We start from the raw sequence: 14,761 nt of genomic DNA on the forward strand, positions 1-14,761 counted from the left end.
CAGGCCCAGAGGGATCTGGATTTCTTTATTAACAGACATGAGCACGACCCGTTACAGAAGTTTGTGCTTTCCAAAAAACAGTTACTGAATGTGAAAAAGGGACCCAAGCGAAGAAGGGAGTTGGGGAGGGGCCGCCCGCGCCCTGGGCCCCACCCACAGCCCTGACCTGAAGGGGCCTAAGGCCTCCAGCCTGGGACCCGCCCAGCAGGAGGCGGCAGGAAAGGGCTGGGAAGCTGAGCCGCCCCAGCTGGGCCTGCTACTTCCTTAGGGCCCAGGTGGGCAGAGGTCAAGAGACGGGCAGGGAGGGGGTCCCAGGGAGCCAGAGCCCGAGAGCCATTTATTGCCATGTTTTCAAATTTCGTGCAAAATATCTGAAGCCCTGGACAAAGAATACAAAGTGATATTTTTTCCAAGAAACATAAAACTAGGAAAAGAAGTGGGGGGCCTTTTCCCACCAGAGCTCCCCCCTCACCAGGCCCCACACAGGGTGAGGCCTCCACCCTGGCCAGCTGAGTGAGCACAGGGAGGGCTAAGCGCTACAATCCGGACCGGGTGGGGGAGGGGATGGAATTTGCAACAACATCTCAACTACCAACGGGAGGAAAACCAGTCAACTGTACAAGTCTCCTATCAACTCTTTTTTTAAAAAAGGGAAAGAAAAGCTGTAAAAGTCAGGCCCTGTGGGCAGGGAGGCGGCCAAGTCCCCGGTCAGGGCCAGAATCTGGAGTGGGTGCCAGGCGGAGCGTCTTGGAGTACAGGCGCGGCGGGCCATCCGGGCAGAGGCCAGCGCAGGTGGGTGGTCGTGGCAAGGACAGCCTGAGGGTGGGCGCCACTGCTAATCGCCGCCCTCGAAGCCCTCCTCCTCTTCCGGGACTGGGTCTGCATCCCAGCAGGTGATGTCAATTTCTGTGGCGATGGGAAAAGAGGGCAGGTAAGGAAACGGCCAGCGGATGTATCCCCCTGGGAACTGTGCCTGCCCACACGTAAACCCCACCCTAATTCTGACCCATCACCCACACCCACACCGCACTACCTGGAGGCTTATTGTAGAACACAGGAGGCGGAGCCTTTGCACACAGATCTTCTGATTGGGTGAACTCCTCCTCCTGTGATTGGCTGAAGTACCCCTCACTGGCCTGCAAAGAGGAAAGCACCAGGTTATGTGGCCCCACCCTGCAAGGCTAGGGCTCACCTGCCAGGCCAGGGGCAGTTTCTCCAGCAACCAGTGATTCCACCGCGGTGGCCAAGAAAACAGACACCTGACTCAGTAACAAAAGCAGAGCTGGCCCAGGGGAGGGGAATGGAAAACAGCTTCCCCCTAATAAATGTGGGTCACAGAGAAAGGGGGTACTGTTGCAAGCCTAAAACACTCAGGGTCAGCCCCCTTCTCAAGCCCTGACTTCCAACCACCAGGCTGCCCTGCCCTACCTGAGTCCCCTCCTTCTGGGTGGTCTCGCCATTGGTCAGCAGGTGGGGCTCCGGCTCAGGCTCGGGCTCAGGCTCAGGCTCAGGCTCAGGCTCCGGCTGTGGCTCCTGATCCAGCTCCTCTAGAGCAGAGGGTGGAGTAGGGGCCTGGGGGGCAGCCAGGGGCTCCCCTTCTACTTCCTCCTCTGGGTCACAGAAGGTGGCTGGTGGCTCAGGCAGCTCATCAAAATTGAGGAGACTGGCACAGACTTCACCTGCTGGTGGCAGTGGCTCCTGAGCACCCTCATCCAGCAGGGACACCTCCGCCAGAGTGACCTCAGCACCTGAGGGTGCTGTCGGAGCTCCAGGCTCAGCCGGGGGTGCGGAGGCGCCATCCCCGTTGTCAGGCCATAGGTCAATGAGGCTGGCAGTGGCAGGGGCGACAGTGTTGGCAACAGCGGTGTCAGCAGCAGCAACGTCATCGGTTTCAATGGCAGCAGCTGCCAGGGTGTCGGCTGCGGTGTTGGCTATGGCAGGCTCTAGAGGGGCAGCCAGGACACCCTGCTCGGGGGCCCCCATGAACATAAAGTCCTCTATGGGGCTGCCTTGCCCCTGGGGAGGCTCCCGTGCCTGCGGGGACTCCTCCACGGGGCCAGCCCAGGCCTCGGGGGCTGCAGCTCTGGCCTCCTGGCTGGTCCCTTCGCCCTCCAGGCTGGGGCCAGGCTCCTGGGTCTCTGTTACAGAACAAACGGAGGAGACAGATGTGGCCAGCTCCACCGGCGAAGGCCACGGACAGGCACAATACCTACCCTGTCATGCACTGAAAATCTGACGACCTCCTGGAAAGAAGGCCTCCATGAATAGCTCCATGCAGAGTACCCTCCAGCACCCACCGGGCCCTGCTGCCCCTTGACCTAGTGTCTGCAAGGCCTGTGTCCTACTCCATGGAGAGACACTGAGGCTAGGAGGGTAGCTCTGACTGCCACACCAGGGCTGCTCCCTGCCACAGCCACCGCCAGGGCAGTGCAGTTTGGGTGATGGGTGGCCCAGGTGCTGGGGAGTTGTTACCGTGGCCGCTTGGGTTGTTCAGCATGGGGACTGGTGAGAGGCGCGGTACAGCGAGGGCCCCTCACTTACCTTGGGTTTGTGGAGGTGGTGGCGGTGGTGGAGGAGGCTGAGAGGACGTGACCTCATCCAGGGCCCGCTCGATCTGCTCAGAGACCGGGGTGGAGGCTGTGCTGGAGTCAGAGGGGCTCCGGGTGGGGATGGGGGTGGGTGCAATCCTCCGGTGACTGTCCAGGTGGCTGCCTGTGGAACAAACCCCCACGGTTAGTGAGGGCCAAGAAGCCAGGTGGGACCAGGACTGTACACCTCAGGGCCTGGCCAGCATCTCTTCTCTGGAGTCTGGGTCGGGGCTGGGAGCTCCCCAGGCTCCCCAGGGTCCAGGCCACAACTCCAGACCCTGTAAGCCAGGCCCCTGGGGTCAGTGCCCCTTCAGGGTCAGGGAAAAGAGGCAGGCAGTACCTGCTCCGGGGCAAGCACCAGAGATCAGTGGTCAGGCTGGGGAGTAAGGGCAGGGGTGCTGCTGGGAAGAGGGGCCCCTCTTACCCCCCTGCCGAGGCCTGGGGCTGCTACCTACATGGGAGGGAGGAAGAGAGGTTTGGGGTGCGGTGACAGGTGATATAGGGAAAGGGAGTCCGTGGAGGGGAAGAGGAGGAAGAGGAGGAAGAGGAAGGCCCACTGTCCGATGCCTTTATGAAAGGGCAGTACGGACGACCTGCCGAGAGAGACAGACAGAGAGAGAGAGAGAGAGAGAGACAGAGGACAAGAGAGGGTCAGTCTCCCCCACCCCCGCCCCAAGGCCTCACCCACCCCCCGAGCTGGCCCAGGATATCCAAGCTGCCTTTGGCCAGGGCACACATTCAGCCAAGCTGGGCTACAGCCTCAAGCACCAGCCACGAAAAGCAAGGAGCCAGCCTCTGCGAAACACACAGCCACGGACAGCCTGCCCCACCCCTGAAGCCCCTGCACAGGCCAAGCACACACAGGGGCAGACACTCCGCCCAGCAGACAGGGGGCAGCAGGGTACTTCTGGGGAGGCAGAAGCTACAGTGAGAACCCTGACGGGGAAGCGGGGTGCAGGCTCCAGGGCTGCCTCACATGCACCACAGCCCTCAGGCAGGACCTGCTTCCACCCCAGCAGGGCCGCTCCCTACGGCCAGGGGCGCGCCTTAGCCCATGCCAGAGCTGCCTAGATGGGCCTCTTGCACTGCCCGCTGCTCAGCCAAAGCCCAACATTGACCATCTCCTCCCCAGCCTTCTCAGTGCTGCCACCTGGGAGGCAGTGGGCGGGAGCACGCTTGACGAGCCACCTTGCCTTCTCCCAGGGTCCTTGGGCAAGGCTTCTCTTCCAAAACATGGGGTCAAAGAGGCTCAGGGCAAAACCCGAGTGGGGGTCAGGAGGGGGCGGGACCTGGGACTACCTGGCCTATGATTGAAGGGCGAGGGCACATCGCAGCTGCCCACAGAGGCCGATGCGACTCGTTCCTGCTGCTTGAAGAACTCCCGTGGGTTGTCAGGCCGCTGGGCAATGATGGCTGCTGCCTCCTGGGGGCACAAGAGAAGGATCGGAGTCAGGCTGGCCAGGCTGAGGCAGTCCCTTTTTGGAATCAGCTGCCCTGTCCCCCAACTCTCACCTCTACCTCCGATTCTGACTTCTTCATCTGGGTCTCTTCCTCTTCATCCCTCCGGTCACCCTGGGAAAGAAAGAGACAGTGTCCTGGGCACCCCCACCAGGAGCTCTTGCTTCTTTACAGCCCCATGTTTCCTCCCTAATCTGGCAGGAAGAGACTTGCAGTTGGCACCTCTGCTCCCTTTCCCACCATCACACAGCTCCTTCTCTCCATCCACAAGGCCCTCAGCCACCTCATCTCTAGCCTGGACAGGTGCCTGGGCACCCAGCTCAGCTCCTCCTGCTCCTTCACCCCAGATTCCCAGTCTTCCAGGAGCACTCCCTGCTTTGCAGCCAACTTTTCGTAAACCTCCTAACCCCAGGATCTAGCCAATAGCCCTGCCTGAATTTCAGCATCATGACTGAGCTTTCCTCATTAACCTCCCTCCACCCCGACTTGGCCCACATTCCCCTCCTGCTGCCTGACCTCACCCCTGTCACCTCCCCAACAGCCCCACACACCCTGAGATATAGATCTAGTTATCAGCATGACATAATAGTTTTCATCCCTGGAACATGCATGCCATTTACCACTTGGTATGGGAGATGAACCTCTCTCTCCTCAAACGCCCAGCCCCCACCCCAGCTCCAACTCTTCCTGCTCCTGGCCTCGGCCGGGGCACCGCCTCCTGGGAGAGAGGTCCCTCGCCCATCCAGGTCCTTTCCTTCTCTGGGTCCCCACAAGGTGTTCTAAGCACACACCACAGGTTACACTGTGTCAGAAACCTCCTGTTTCTGGGGTCAAGTCCCCTCCCCTTGGTGGGTGACACAGGATGGGAACTCAGGTCTCTCTGTGTAGCCAGCATGAGGTTGAGTTGGCACGTTTGCTCCGTTGAATTCACAACACCAAAGCCTCTTAGCAGTGTCCCCTGTTGCTCCCGTGGCAAAGGGGGCAGGAGGGACTGAGGGGGGACAAAAAGGTGCAGGTATGGCAGTAATGGGGCTCCTGTGTTTGAGCACACGCATAAGCTATCGGGTGCATTAGGAGAATGCCCTTCAAAGTGTCCCCCTTCAAGAGGGCTGTCACTGCAACAACTTCGTGTCTTCCAGAATGAAGTCTGGACTCCTCTGACCTTGCTCTATTTTCCCAAATCCCCCTGCTGCTCAGCCCACTGGGCTCCAGTCAGTCTCCCGGCCTTCCCAGAATGGACATCCAACCAGCTTTTTCAGAGACTCTGTCCCTGCCTAGTATAATCTCCCTAGGTTCCTCTGCTTCATTTAGAAAAAAAAAAAGAGAAGAAAAAAAAAAAGACCAGACTTGGTTTACCACCTACCAACGATGTGGAAAAACACTGAAACAAGTTAGGGCTGTGGGTAGGAAGAAGATGCTGCTGTGCCTGAGCATCTTAAGCTCAGGCATAAAGGGAACTCAGAAAAGAAAGGCAAATCTTATCAGGAGAGGAAGCATTTCGTAGTTCAAAATTCCGAGGTTCCTCACATGGGACCTTCCTTAGAGGACCTGAACTCGTAAGGCCACTACTGTCACTGTCACACGAGCCACACGTGAAGGGTCAGATGGGACTATAAAGTAAAGGTGCAAGTTCCTTAAGGTTTTGCCTGAAATGTTGATAATTAGTGCAAGATCAGCTCAGAGGGAAGCCTATACTTTGTGTGTGTGTGAAATTTCCTATAAAAAGCTTTTTCAAAAAAGCCCTTGCTCTGAATGGACAAACTAATGTGGTATATACAGTGGGATGGCATTAGCCTTAAAAAGGAAGGAGACATCCTGACACATGGATGAACCTTGAAATTATATTGAGTGAAGTCAGTCAGTCACCAAAGGAAAAATTCTGTACGATTCCACTCATGTGAGATACCTAGAAAAGTCAAATTCATAGAGACAAAGTAGACTGCTGGGGGCTAGGGGAAGGGGAGAATGGGGAGTTAGTGTTTAATGAGTACAGAGTTTAAGTATGGGGAGATGACAAAAATTCTGGAGATAAACTGTAGTGATGCTTGTACAATGTGAATGTATTTAATGCCACTAAACTGTACATTTGAAATCGGCTAAGATGTTACATGTCCTGTTATGTGTACTTTGACACAATTAAAAATAAAATATCCAGTTCATTTCATCTTGTTCATCTTCACCACCATATTCTTTAACACCTGGCACAGGCAGGTGGTGGCAAGGGCTTGTGGAATGAATGAGGCTGGAGCTTACATCCAGAGGCTGGTGGGATTGGTAGCATAGGATAGCCACTTAATGCCAATGCCTGCAGCTGGTCCTGCCCCCTCCCTCCTCGTCTCCTGTGGATGTGGCCCTGAAGCTCCTTCGGGTCCCCAAGGCCCACTGGATCTGCCCATCATAGTCCCAATCCAGACAAGTACCACCCACCTCCTGCCCTGAACTATATCTCACCACTGAATGACCTGAATTCAAAGCATGAGGCTTTTCAAAGGGCCAATCCACAGGCCCCATGGGACACCCAAATGTTTGAAGGTTCAGACAGCATCCCTGAGGAGACACTACACACACAGTGTATTAGATGCTCAGAGCACCAGCCAGGTTCATTTGTGTGGCTCTTCAGCACTAATATTGTGGGGACCAGGTCTGCAGCCCCACGTGCAGAAAGCATGTCTAATCCATCTGAGCCCCTCAAGCCTTGCTGGGAGGGGACAAGGGAGCCTGGTCAGTGAGGGTCTGGGTCAAGATAGATTTTCCTCTTTCAGTCTAAAGGAGAAGCTTCTCCAAGTTTTACGTAGCCAGGGGCCAGACCCCACGTGATTGAGTGGCAGACCTGACACTTCATGGCGCCCCCTGGAGCAGTACCCAGAAGCCACTGATCTCCCCAAGAGGCCCAGGAGCACAGGGACCACCCGCGTTTCCCTGACCAGGAGACTGGAAGCCCCGGTTAAGAACTTACGAAGATAGACTGCTCGTTTAGCCGCCTCTTGGCCTCCTCAGCTTCTAGAGTCTGCTGTTTCCTCCTGAAAGGATAAGTGAGTGTAAATGAGCCTGCACCCTCACGGAGGCCCCCGGGGACCTGCCTGTGGCAGCGCAGGGCCTGCAGCGGGGCGGGGCGGGGCACACCTGTGCTCTTCGATCTGCTGTTCCCTCTCTCGGTAGCGCCGTTCCCGCTCCTCCTGCTCTTGCCGCTCCTGCTCCATCCGCTCTTGCTCAAACCTGAGTCTCTCATCCAGGGCCTTCTTCCGCTCCTCCTCCTTCCTCAGCTCTTCCTCCTTCTGCAACCACCCGTGCAAGGCAGAGTAGGCCCTGAGCCTGGGGGACCCCTGAGCCTGGGGGTCCCCTGTCCCACCAGGCCATCCTAACCCAGGGCTGGTGAGGTATGGGTTCTGAGAAGACCTGAGTCCTCTGGGCATAAGCCTCACTCTTTCAGCTGGGGGGGGACCAGGGATGGGACACACTCTTGAGGGAGGGACTTGAGGAGAGAATCCTAGGGCTGCTCCATGGGGTCAGGTCAGCTCAGCCTGCAGGCTCGGGTCGGGGTCCACACCTTAGCCTGCTCCCAGAACTGCTCGCGGTTAATCCGCTTCATCTCCACAGCGGCGTCCGTCTTCTGGTAGGTGGTGCCCTGCAGGGTCAAACGGCCTGGTATTAGCCCCGAGAGCAGGCCGGGTGCTCCTGGAGGTCCTACCGGGAAAGGCTGAGGACGGAGAGGGCGGGGGTGGGAGGGCCCTGGGCAGGGCCAGCTGGCCTCGGGCACACTGACCACCGGCTCGGCATTCTCATCCTCACGCAGCCGCAGCCGGTGCAGCACGGGGCTGGAGAGCCGTGCCAGGCCGTTGGAGAGCCGCTGCCCAATGGCGCCCGCATCTATGTCTTCCACGCTGCTGGCGTTCACAATCACATCGACGCCCTGCGGCAAGAAGGTGTGTTTAGGCAGCACGGCTCCCCCCACCTCCGTCAGCACAGACCCTGGGCGGCTGGTCCCACCCCCGCTCGCACCTGGAAGAATTCAGCCACCTTGGCCACGTGGCTGGCACAAGCACATTTTCGGGCATCAGGCACATCTTCACCAACCTGCAAAGCACCCAGCACAGAGGGGGTTGAGAGAGGACAGGGAAGGATAAGAAGGGCCTGGTACAGTGGGGGTTCTCTCCAGAGGTGTCCGAGGCGGAGGGTAACTGTTGTGGGCCTCAGCTCCCTGCCCAGCCCGCAGCTGCATACCCAGTTGATGAGCACGTATTTCGGCAGCGCAGCCTGGGAGTCCTTGACGCTGCAGAAGCCGTACATCACCTTCTGGTTTTCAAAGTGGCCTGAGAGTTCCTGCAAGCCCCCATCTGGAGGAATTAGGAGGCATCAGGACTCCCATCTCCTAACCCTTACCCCACAGAGGGCCTGGAACCCAAAGGAAAGACTCCATTTGTGGGCTCTACAGGCACTGCCCCCCCCCACACACTTCTCCCCGCCCTCCTGCTCTCCCCCCACCAACCTGGAGGCCCCAAGTTCTGTGTTGGTGCGAGAAAAAGTGGCAGGCAGGCACTAGCTTTGCCTTTGAATCCTCGGGGCCTGATTTGGGGTAGGACTGAGGAATGCTTGTTCTTCACACATCCTCCTGACACACTGGTGCCCGGGGAGGTACAGAAAGCCTTTGGGCTCTAGAGAAAGTGAGGGAGAACTGGGCCATCCCCACAGGCCCCCGCCCCACAGCGGTGTGATGTGGGCTGTGTGACTCTCCTCGCTGAGGCTGCCTTCTCAACATCAAATAGGAATCAAGGCTCCCTTCCCCTGCCCTCACCCCCCCGGAGCTTAGGGATGATCAGGAAGGACACCTGCCAGACAAGTGAGGGTCTGCTGGACGCAGGCAAGGAGGTGCCCAGGAGCCAGGGGACCTACAGCCCAGCGGGTGGGGAAGAAAACAACCAGAGGAGCGGGGAGGAAGGGCTGAGAGAAGACAAAGGAATGGCTGGAATTCTTACCTCCTGATGCTGCAAGCTTGAGGTCATCTGAGCCATCCTCATATGTGTACAGCGCCCTGGGGAGAGGGAGTGGTGATTCTTAGAACTGTCAAGGCCCAGGCTGCCAATTTTGGGTGGGGACAGCTCTAGGGAGGAGGAGGAGGGACACAGAGGGGGCAGGACAGGAAGGGGGCTCTGCCCCAGCCCTCACTGCCTGACAATAGGGCTAGGAACTATTTCTGGAGGCGGAAGCCCTGAGACCGGGTAGAGGGACGCCTGGGTTAGGTGGGGAATAAACAATGGGGTTTGGGTAGAAATCACTGTCCATGTCCTGGGAGCTCTGGTCCTGGCAGCCTACAACTCAGCAAGCGGGTGTGCTCGGAGATTCCAAGGCGATGGTTCCTTGGTTACTGTTCCCTGGCTACCACGCTCCTCATCGCCCATTGGCTGTTGCCAGGCGTGTCTCGGTACCCATCGCCCCTCCCCTCACAGCAGGGAAAGGGGAGGAGAAAGAACCTGGTGCTCACTCTGATCAGGGCATCCCCTGGTAACCATGGCAACCCAGCGACTGGCACATGACTGGCCCACTCCAACTGCCGTCTCCTGAACACAAAGGACCCCAGGGACACACCCTCAGCCTTAATCTCTGTCTCGCTGAGATGTGGGTGAGGTGGCCCCCAGGTCGCTCTTGCCCAGACTGTGGCCCCTGGTTGCTCTTACTCTCCTGGTCCTCCAGCCCCTCGGCCCCCTCGGCCGCGGCGGAGGCCCTGGCCTCCTGGGACTGCCAGCCTTTCTTTAGCCTTAGCTTCACCAGAAAGCTGACTTAGCAGCCTTCCTCGCTTTTTTCCTCCTTCCTAGCTTTTTCGCCCCAAGTGGCAGTGGCACAGCATCCATTTCACAGAAGGGGAGGCAGAGATGTCTGTTTCTGAGGATCCCCTTTGGGAGGACAGGCCTGGGGCCAGGAAGGAGGGCCTTGTTCCAGGGGCTCCAGAGGGCTCAGTCCCCTCCCCATTTCCCTATTGCCAAGACTAGGAGGGGTGGTGGGAGCACAAGGGGTCCGGACAAGAGAAAGGGAGAGTCGGTGGGAAAAGCAGGGAGAGAGGAAGAAAGAGAAGACAAGAAGAAAGGGATAAAGAGGAAAGGAAGGAGAGAGGAAGGGAAGGGAAAGAAAAAGAAGGGAGAGAGGGAGGAAGCAGGAGAGCAAAAAGGAGGGCCTGGCCTAGCTCCATGAGGTCAGCACAAGTCACTGCTAAGGACACACACGCACGCACACACCCCGATTCCCAGGATCCCTCCCTCCTGAAAGGGACACAGGTGGGCTGTGAGGGGGGAGCTCTTGGCCCAACTGTGGCCCAGGCCCCATTGCTGGCAGCTGCTCCCCCCGAACAGCTGTCCCACCACCTGTCCGGCTGCCCTCGCCCACCACTGGGAACAAAGGGCCCTCAGAGAAGCAGGATCTGTCCTTCCCAATCCCGCAGATGAGAAACTGAGGCCGCACTCTGAGACCCTGGTTCCCAGACTCTGCCTTAGGCAGCACAGGTCCCAGGGGTGAATCTCGGCCTCTCGAAGGCTCTGCGGGCCCTCGCTCCTCCCAGGGACGCCTGCCCTGCCCTTTCCACCCTCAGTCCGTGCCTACCTACTTCCCGGCGTCTTTCCGACTCCGGCCACAGCCCTGACCAGGCAGAAACCACAGCTAACTCCCAAGAGCCCTCGGTCCTGAGCTCCCCCCACCCACCTCCCCCGCTGGGTTAACCTGGATGGCTCCCTGATGCCGAGCACAGCTTTGAATTTGTCCCACTCCTGAGACTTGGTGTATGTGGTTCCCTTCACAGAAGAGTGAGGCCTGTTTCTCCACCCCACGCCACCCGCGGCAGAAATCCCTCAGGGTCCCGATGCCAGGTCTCCAGGAAGCCGTGTGCCTCCCCACACCACTGACCCCATCCCAGCAGGGAAGAGAAGAGGCTCCGGAGCCCACCCGGATCTCACCGACCCAGTGCTTCTCAAACACATCAGAGGCAGCCGGGGCCTGGGCAGCACAAGGAACCAGGAGTGGGGGAACCGGACTCTACGTCACCAGCTCCAGCCCCTGGTGACAGACACTGCCGTGAGCCTCAGCTTCGTGAAGGCGGACATCTGACTCAGTCAGCCAGCACACTTCACCCTCTGGGTTCAGGATCCAGCACACAGCAGCACCAGGAGGCATTTGTGATATCGACGCAAACTCTGAGAAGCCATCTAGACCAGAGAAACTGGAAGAGGTAGGAGCTGGCATATGACAGCTCCAAGGGGTCAGCTGAGGCCCGAAGCGGAGGGCAGGAAGAGCCCTCCGGACAATGGCACGCTCAGATGTGAGAGATGGAAGAGCCCTGGAGGTCCCAGGGACGGCGGAGCCCAATCCCCTCTTCTTCGTTTCTTTTGCTTCTTCTTATTATTATTTTTAAAGTGTTTATTGGTTTGAGAGAGAGAGAGGAAGGGAGAGGGAGAGAAACATTGATGAGAGAGTGGAACATAGATGGCACCTGCCACGGGGCATGCACCCCAATGGTGAATCCGTGCACGGGAAGACACTCAACCAGCTCAGCCACACTAGCCAGGGGCCCCTCTTCTTATTTCCAAGAGGACCAGAGAGGAAGGAGTTCTTGTGTGGTCACCCCGAGTCATGTCACATCCAGGGCAACCCTGGCTCTTCCTGAGGCCCCTCTCCCCATGGCTGGGCAGTGGTCCATTTCAAAAGAAGTGAGCTCGCCCCACCACCCTCACCACGCAGAGGCAAGGCAAGGGAGAAGAAGGACAAGCCCCCTTTACCCAGGCAGCAATCTCATCCAAGACACCTTCCTCCGGCCTCTGAGGACAGGGTCCGCTCCTGAGAGGAGACCCCACTGCAGCCCCAGCTCAGGGCCGGCAGCTGCGGGCACTCATGCCGCCACTGCAGAATGTCATCTTCACCCCTTTTTACAAAACGCCATCTCGGCCCTGGGGAGTGAACAAATGTGTGCACAGGCAAGGGTACATGTGTGCATCTGTGTGTCCCACACAAAACCCAGATGGGAAGTGACGCATGCCAGTGATGAATAACTAGTTTTGGCCACATGGATCCTGCTCCGGGATGGGAGCCCAGGGCTCTGCTGAGCAGGAGGTGGGCCAGCAGTGGCCTCCGGAGTTCTGCTTTTGGGAAGTTAGGGGCAGTGATAGGGTGGTAGACGGTACCCCTAGACGGAGGGCGAGGGGGGCATTCTGAGATGGACCACGCCCCTCCCCAGGCAGGGCCCATCATATCCCAAGGCCACCTCCTCCACCCGGCCACGCTGGCCCCTTGCCCTGAACTCCTCCCATGATCTCAGCCCCCAGGAGCAGGGCTGGGACAGCGGGCTGGCCGTCCACCCGCTTAGCCCACGCTGGCCTCTCCTATGACTGACCTGCGGAACATGGGAGCTTGTCTCCCGAGTCCATCTCGCCAGGCAGGCCTGGCCACCCGCCAGTGCTGCAGCATCGTGGCAGGGACGCCTGGCCACCGGTCCCCTCCTCCAGCCCTCAGGTCACTATTCCTACCGGAATGCCCTCCCTACTTGGGGAAGGCCAGCCAGGGGAGATCCCTAGGGCCTGCCCTCCCCCTGTGCCTTGGTATCCTGCCTGCCAGCGGGAGTAGAGGTCTGGGAATAGAATGAGTATTTTGGGGGTGAATGGTTCCTGAATGGGGCAGTGTGGAACCCCTTGGCTTGCTCACCACCCTGAGGAGCCCAGCCCCAGGGCAGGTGGTCCTCCGCTCCCAGCTCATGGGGAGACAATAGCTGTGGAAGGGAAGGAGGGCACGCCAGCTCCTCCCCCACCAGGGAGCTGGGAGCCCCTTGCACTGGCGATGGGGCCGAGGGTTCAGCAGATCTGCTCAGCTCTTCACCCCTTCCTGGGGGCTCCCCCAGGCCTGAGCGACCGAGGGCTTCCTCCCAGGATCCCCAGACGGCCCTCGAGGCGGGCAGTCCGGCCCCCTCGGCGTCTCCCAGTCCAGCCGCCCAGTCCCTGAAATCCCCGTCGCCCCTGCCTCCTCCCCCGCGGCCCCGGGGAAGAACAGGAGTCCCCGGGCTGTTGCCATGTGGCAATGAACCTCTTTCCATCACACCCCAACTCCTCCGGGAGGCCCCCCCGGTGGGCGGGGCGCCGGCCCCTGGCCCTCCCCGCTCCTCCCCCGCCCGGCGTTCCTTTGTGCCGCGGCCGTCCGGCCGCCGAGCTCCGCTAGCTGGGTCCCCGCCCCGCCCCGCCCGGCCCGTGCCCGCTCCGAGGTAGCGAAGGTGCCCTTGGCCGGCCTGTGCACACCTGTCCCCGGGGCCCGGGCCGGGGGATGGGCTCCTGCAGGGCCCCGAGCCCGGGCCACACGTCCGGACCCCGCGCGCCCCCGGCCGCGTCCGGCCCCCTCTCCCCATCGCTCCGGGCGGCCGCGCCCAGCGGGACCCCGGCCCCTCCCCCGGCGCACAAAAGCACCCCCTGCGGTCCCCCCTCCCGGGCCGCCGCACCATCTCGGGGTCCCCCCACCCCCCGCAGCCGAGTGGCGGGCAGATGGAGACAAAGGCGCGGCGGCGGGGACAAAGGGCCGGCGGGGGCGGGGGGCTCACCAGTCGGCCGCGCTCTCCTCGCGGATCACCTCCTCGTACGCCGCCAGCAGCTCCAGGCGGTGGCCGCTGAAGCTGACGCCGGCCATGCTGCGGGGCGGACCGGGCCGAACGGCGGATGCACAGACGGACAGACGGAGGAGGAGGAGGGAGGGGAGGAGGGAGCCGCCGCTGCCGCCGCCGCCTCGGAGCCTCTGCAGCGCTGCGAGCGGAGAGCCAGCGGCCGGGGGAAGGGAGCCGGCCGGCGGGGGGCGGGGGGCGCTGGCTCCGCCCGGCTCGTCCCTCCGCCTCGGTCCTAGCGCCGCCCCGGCCCGGCCCCGGGGGAGGCCCGCCCCCCCTTCCCGGCCTGCCCCGGGCGCCCCCGCGCCCCTCAGCCAGCGCCCTTTCGCCCGCGCAGCTCGGTCCTCCGGTTCTCAAGGCCTGTCCCGCCCGCGTCCCAAACCCTCACCTACCGGGGCCCCAGTAGGTGCTCAGCCTCCTCCTCAACCCCAAACCCGGCCCCGGCCCCAACCTCACCGACTCAGTTTCATTCTTCTTATCAGCTCCCAGTCCAACCCCAAACCCTCTTCACTTCAATCCCGCCAGCCCCATCCCTTGCTTAATTTATCTGTATCCGGGCTTCATCCCCATCCCTGGTTCATCCCTACCCCCCAGCCTCAAGCCACAAAGCACACAGCCCATCTGCTGCCCATCCACACCTCTGAAAGGCCCATTCCTAGTCCATCAGGTTACTGCCCATTGCCATCTGCATCCCAACCCCCAATTCAGCCAATTCCTTTCCCATCCCAGCAGCTCCAGCCTCAGTCCCAACTCCATGCTTAACATGCCCCCCTCCCCCAATTCATGAAACCCCATCCCTAGCGGCACCCTCTTCAGTCCAGTCTGTCCTGTTCCCATTCTGATCCCAGTTCCCAAACACACCCCTCCATCCCTGCCTCCTAGACCATTCCCAGCCCAACTCACACCCTTAGCCCAGCATTGCCATCCTCTCCCACCACCTCTGCCCCACCCCTAGGCTGAGCCCCCTCCCTACCAGCTGCCTCCTGGGCCCTCTCAGAACCAGCCAAGGAGACCCTTTGCCTTGTCCCTAAGCTTCAAGCCTCCCGGAGCAGACTTCCCTCTGGAAGTAGCATCTGAGTTCTGAGTTGTTCAAGACACATAA

The 14,761-nt window shown here is 60.2% G+C and overlaps 1 protein-coding gene across 2 annotated transcripts; it reads right to left on the reverse strand.

Moving 5' to 3' along the window:
* Positions 1-4: 4 nt before the first annotated feature.
* Positions 5-13,859, reverse strand: DBN1 (drebrin 1). Of its 2 annotated transcripts, XM_084885464.1 has the most exons (15): positions 13,603-13,859; positions 9,020-9,075; positions 8,268-8,380; positions 8,046-8,120; positions 7,810-7,956; positions 7,594-7,671; positions 7,170-7,321; positions 7,003-7,066; positions 4,101-4,160; positions 3,888-4,011; positions 3,044-3,181; positions 2,542-2,712; positions 1,429-2,138; positions 1,034-1,136; positions 5-906 (listed from the first exon to the last, which is right to left on the reverse strand). In XM_084885464.1, exons 1-15 carry the CDS (start codon positions 13,686-13,688, stop codon positions 836-838), a joined length of 2,148 nt encoding a protein of 715 aa, XP_084741590.1. In that variant the 5' UTR covers positions 13,689-13,859; the 3' UTR covers positions 5-835. The 2 variants fall into 2 exon arrangements, with proteins under 2 accessions (XP_084741590.1, XP_084741591.1); XM_084885465.1 differs by lacking the exon at positions 3,044-3,181 and having other exon boundaries at positions 13,603-13,856.
* Between the last annotated feature and the right edge of the window lie 902 nt (positions 13,860-14,761).

This window comes from Pipistrellus hanaki, assembly GCF_964339955.1.
Source record: "Pipistrellus hanaki genome assembly, chromosome: 5".
NCBI lineage: Eukaryota > Metazoa > Chordata > Mammalia > Chiroptera > Vespertilionidae > Pipistrellus > Pipistrellus hanaki.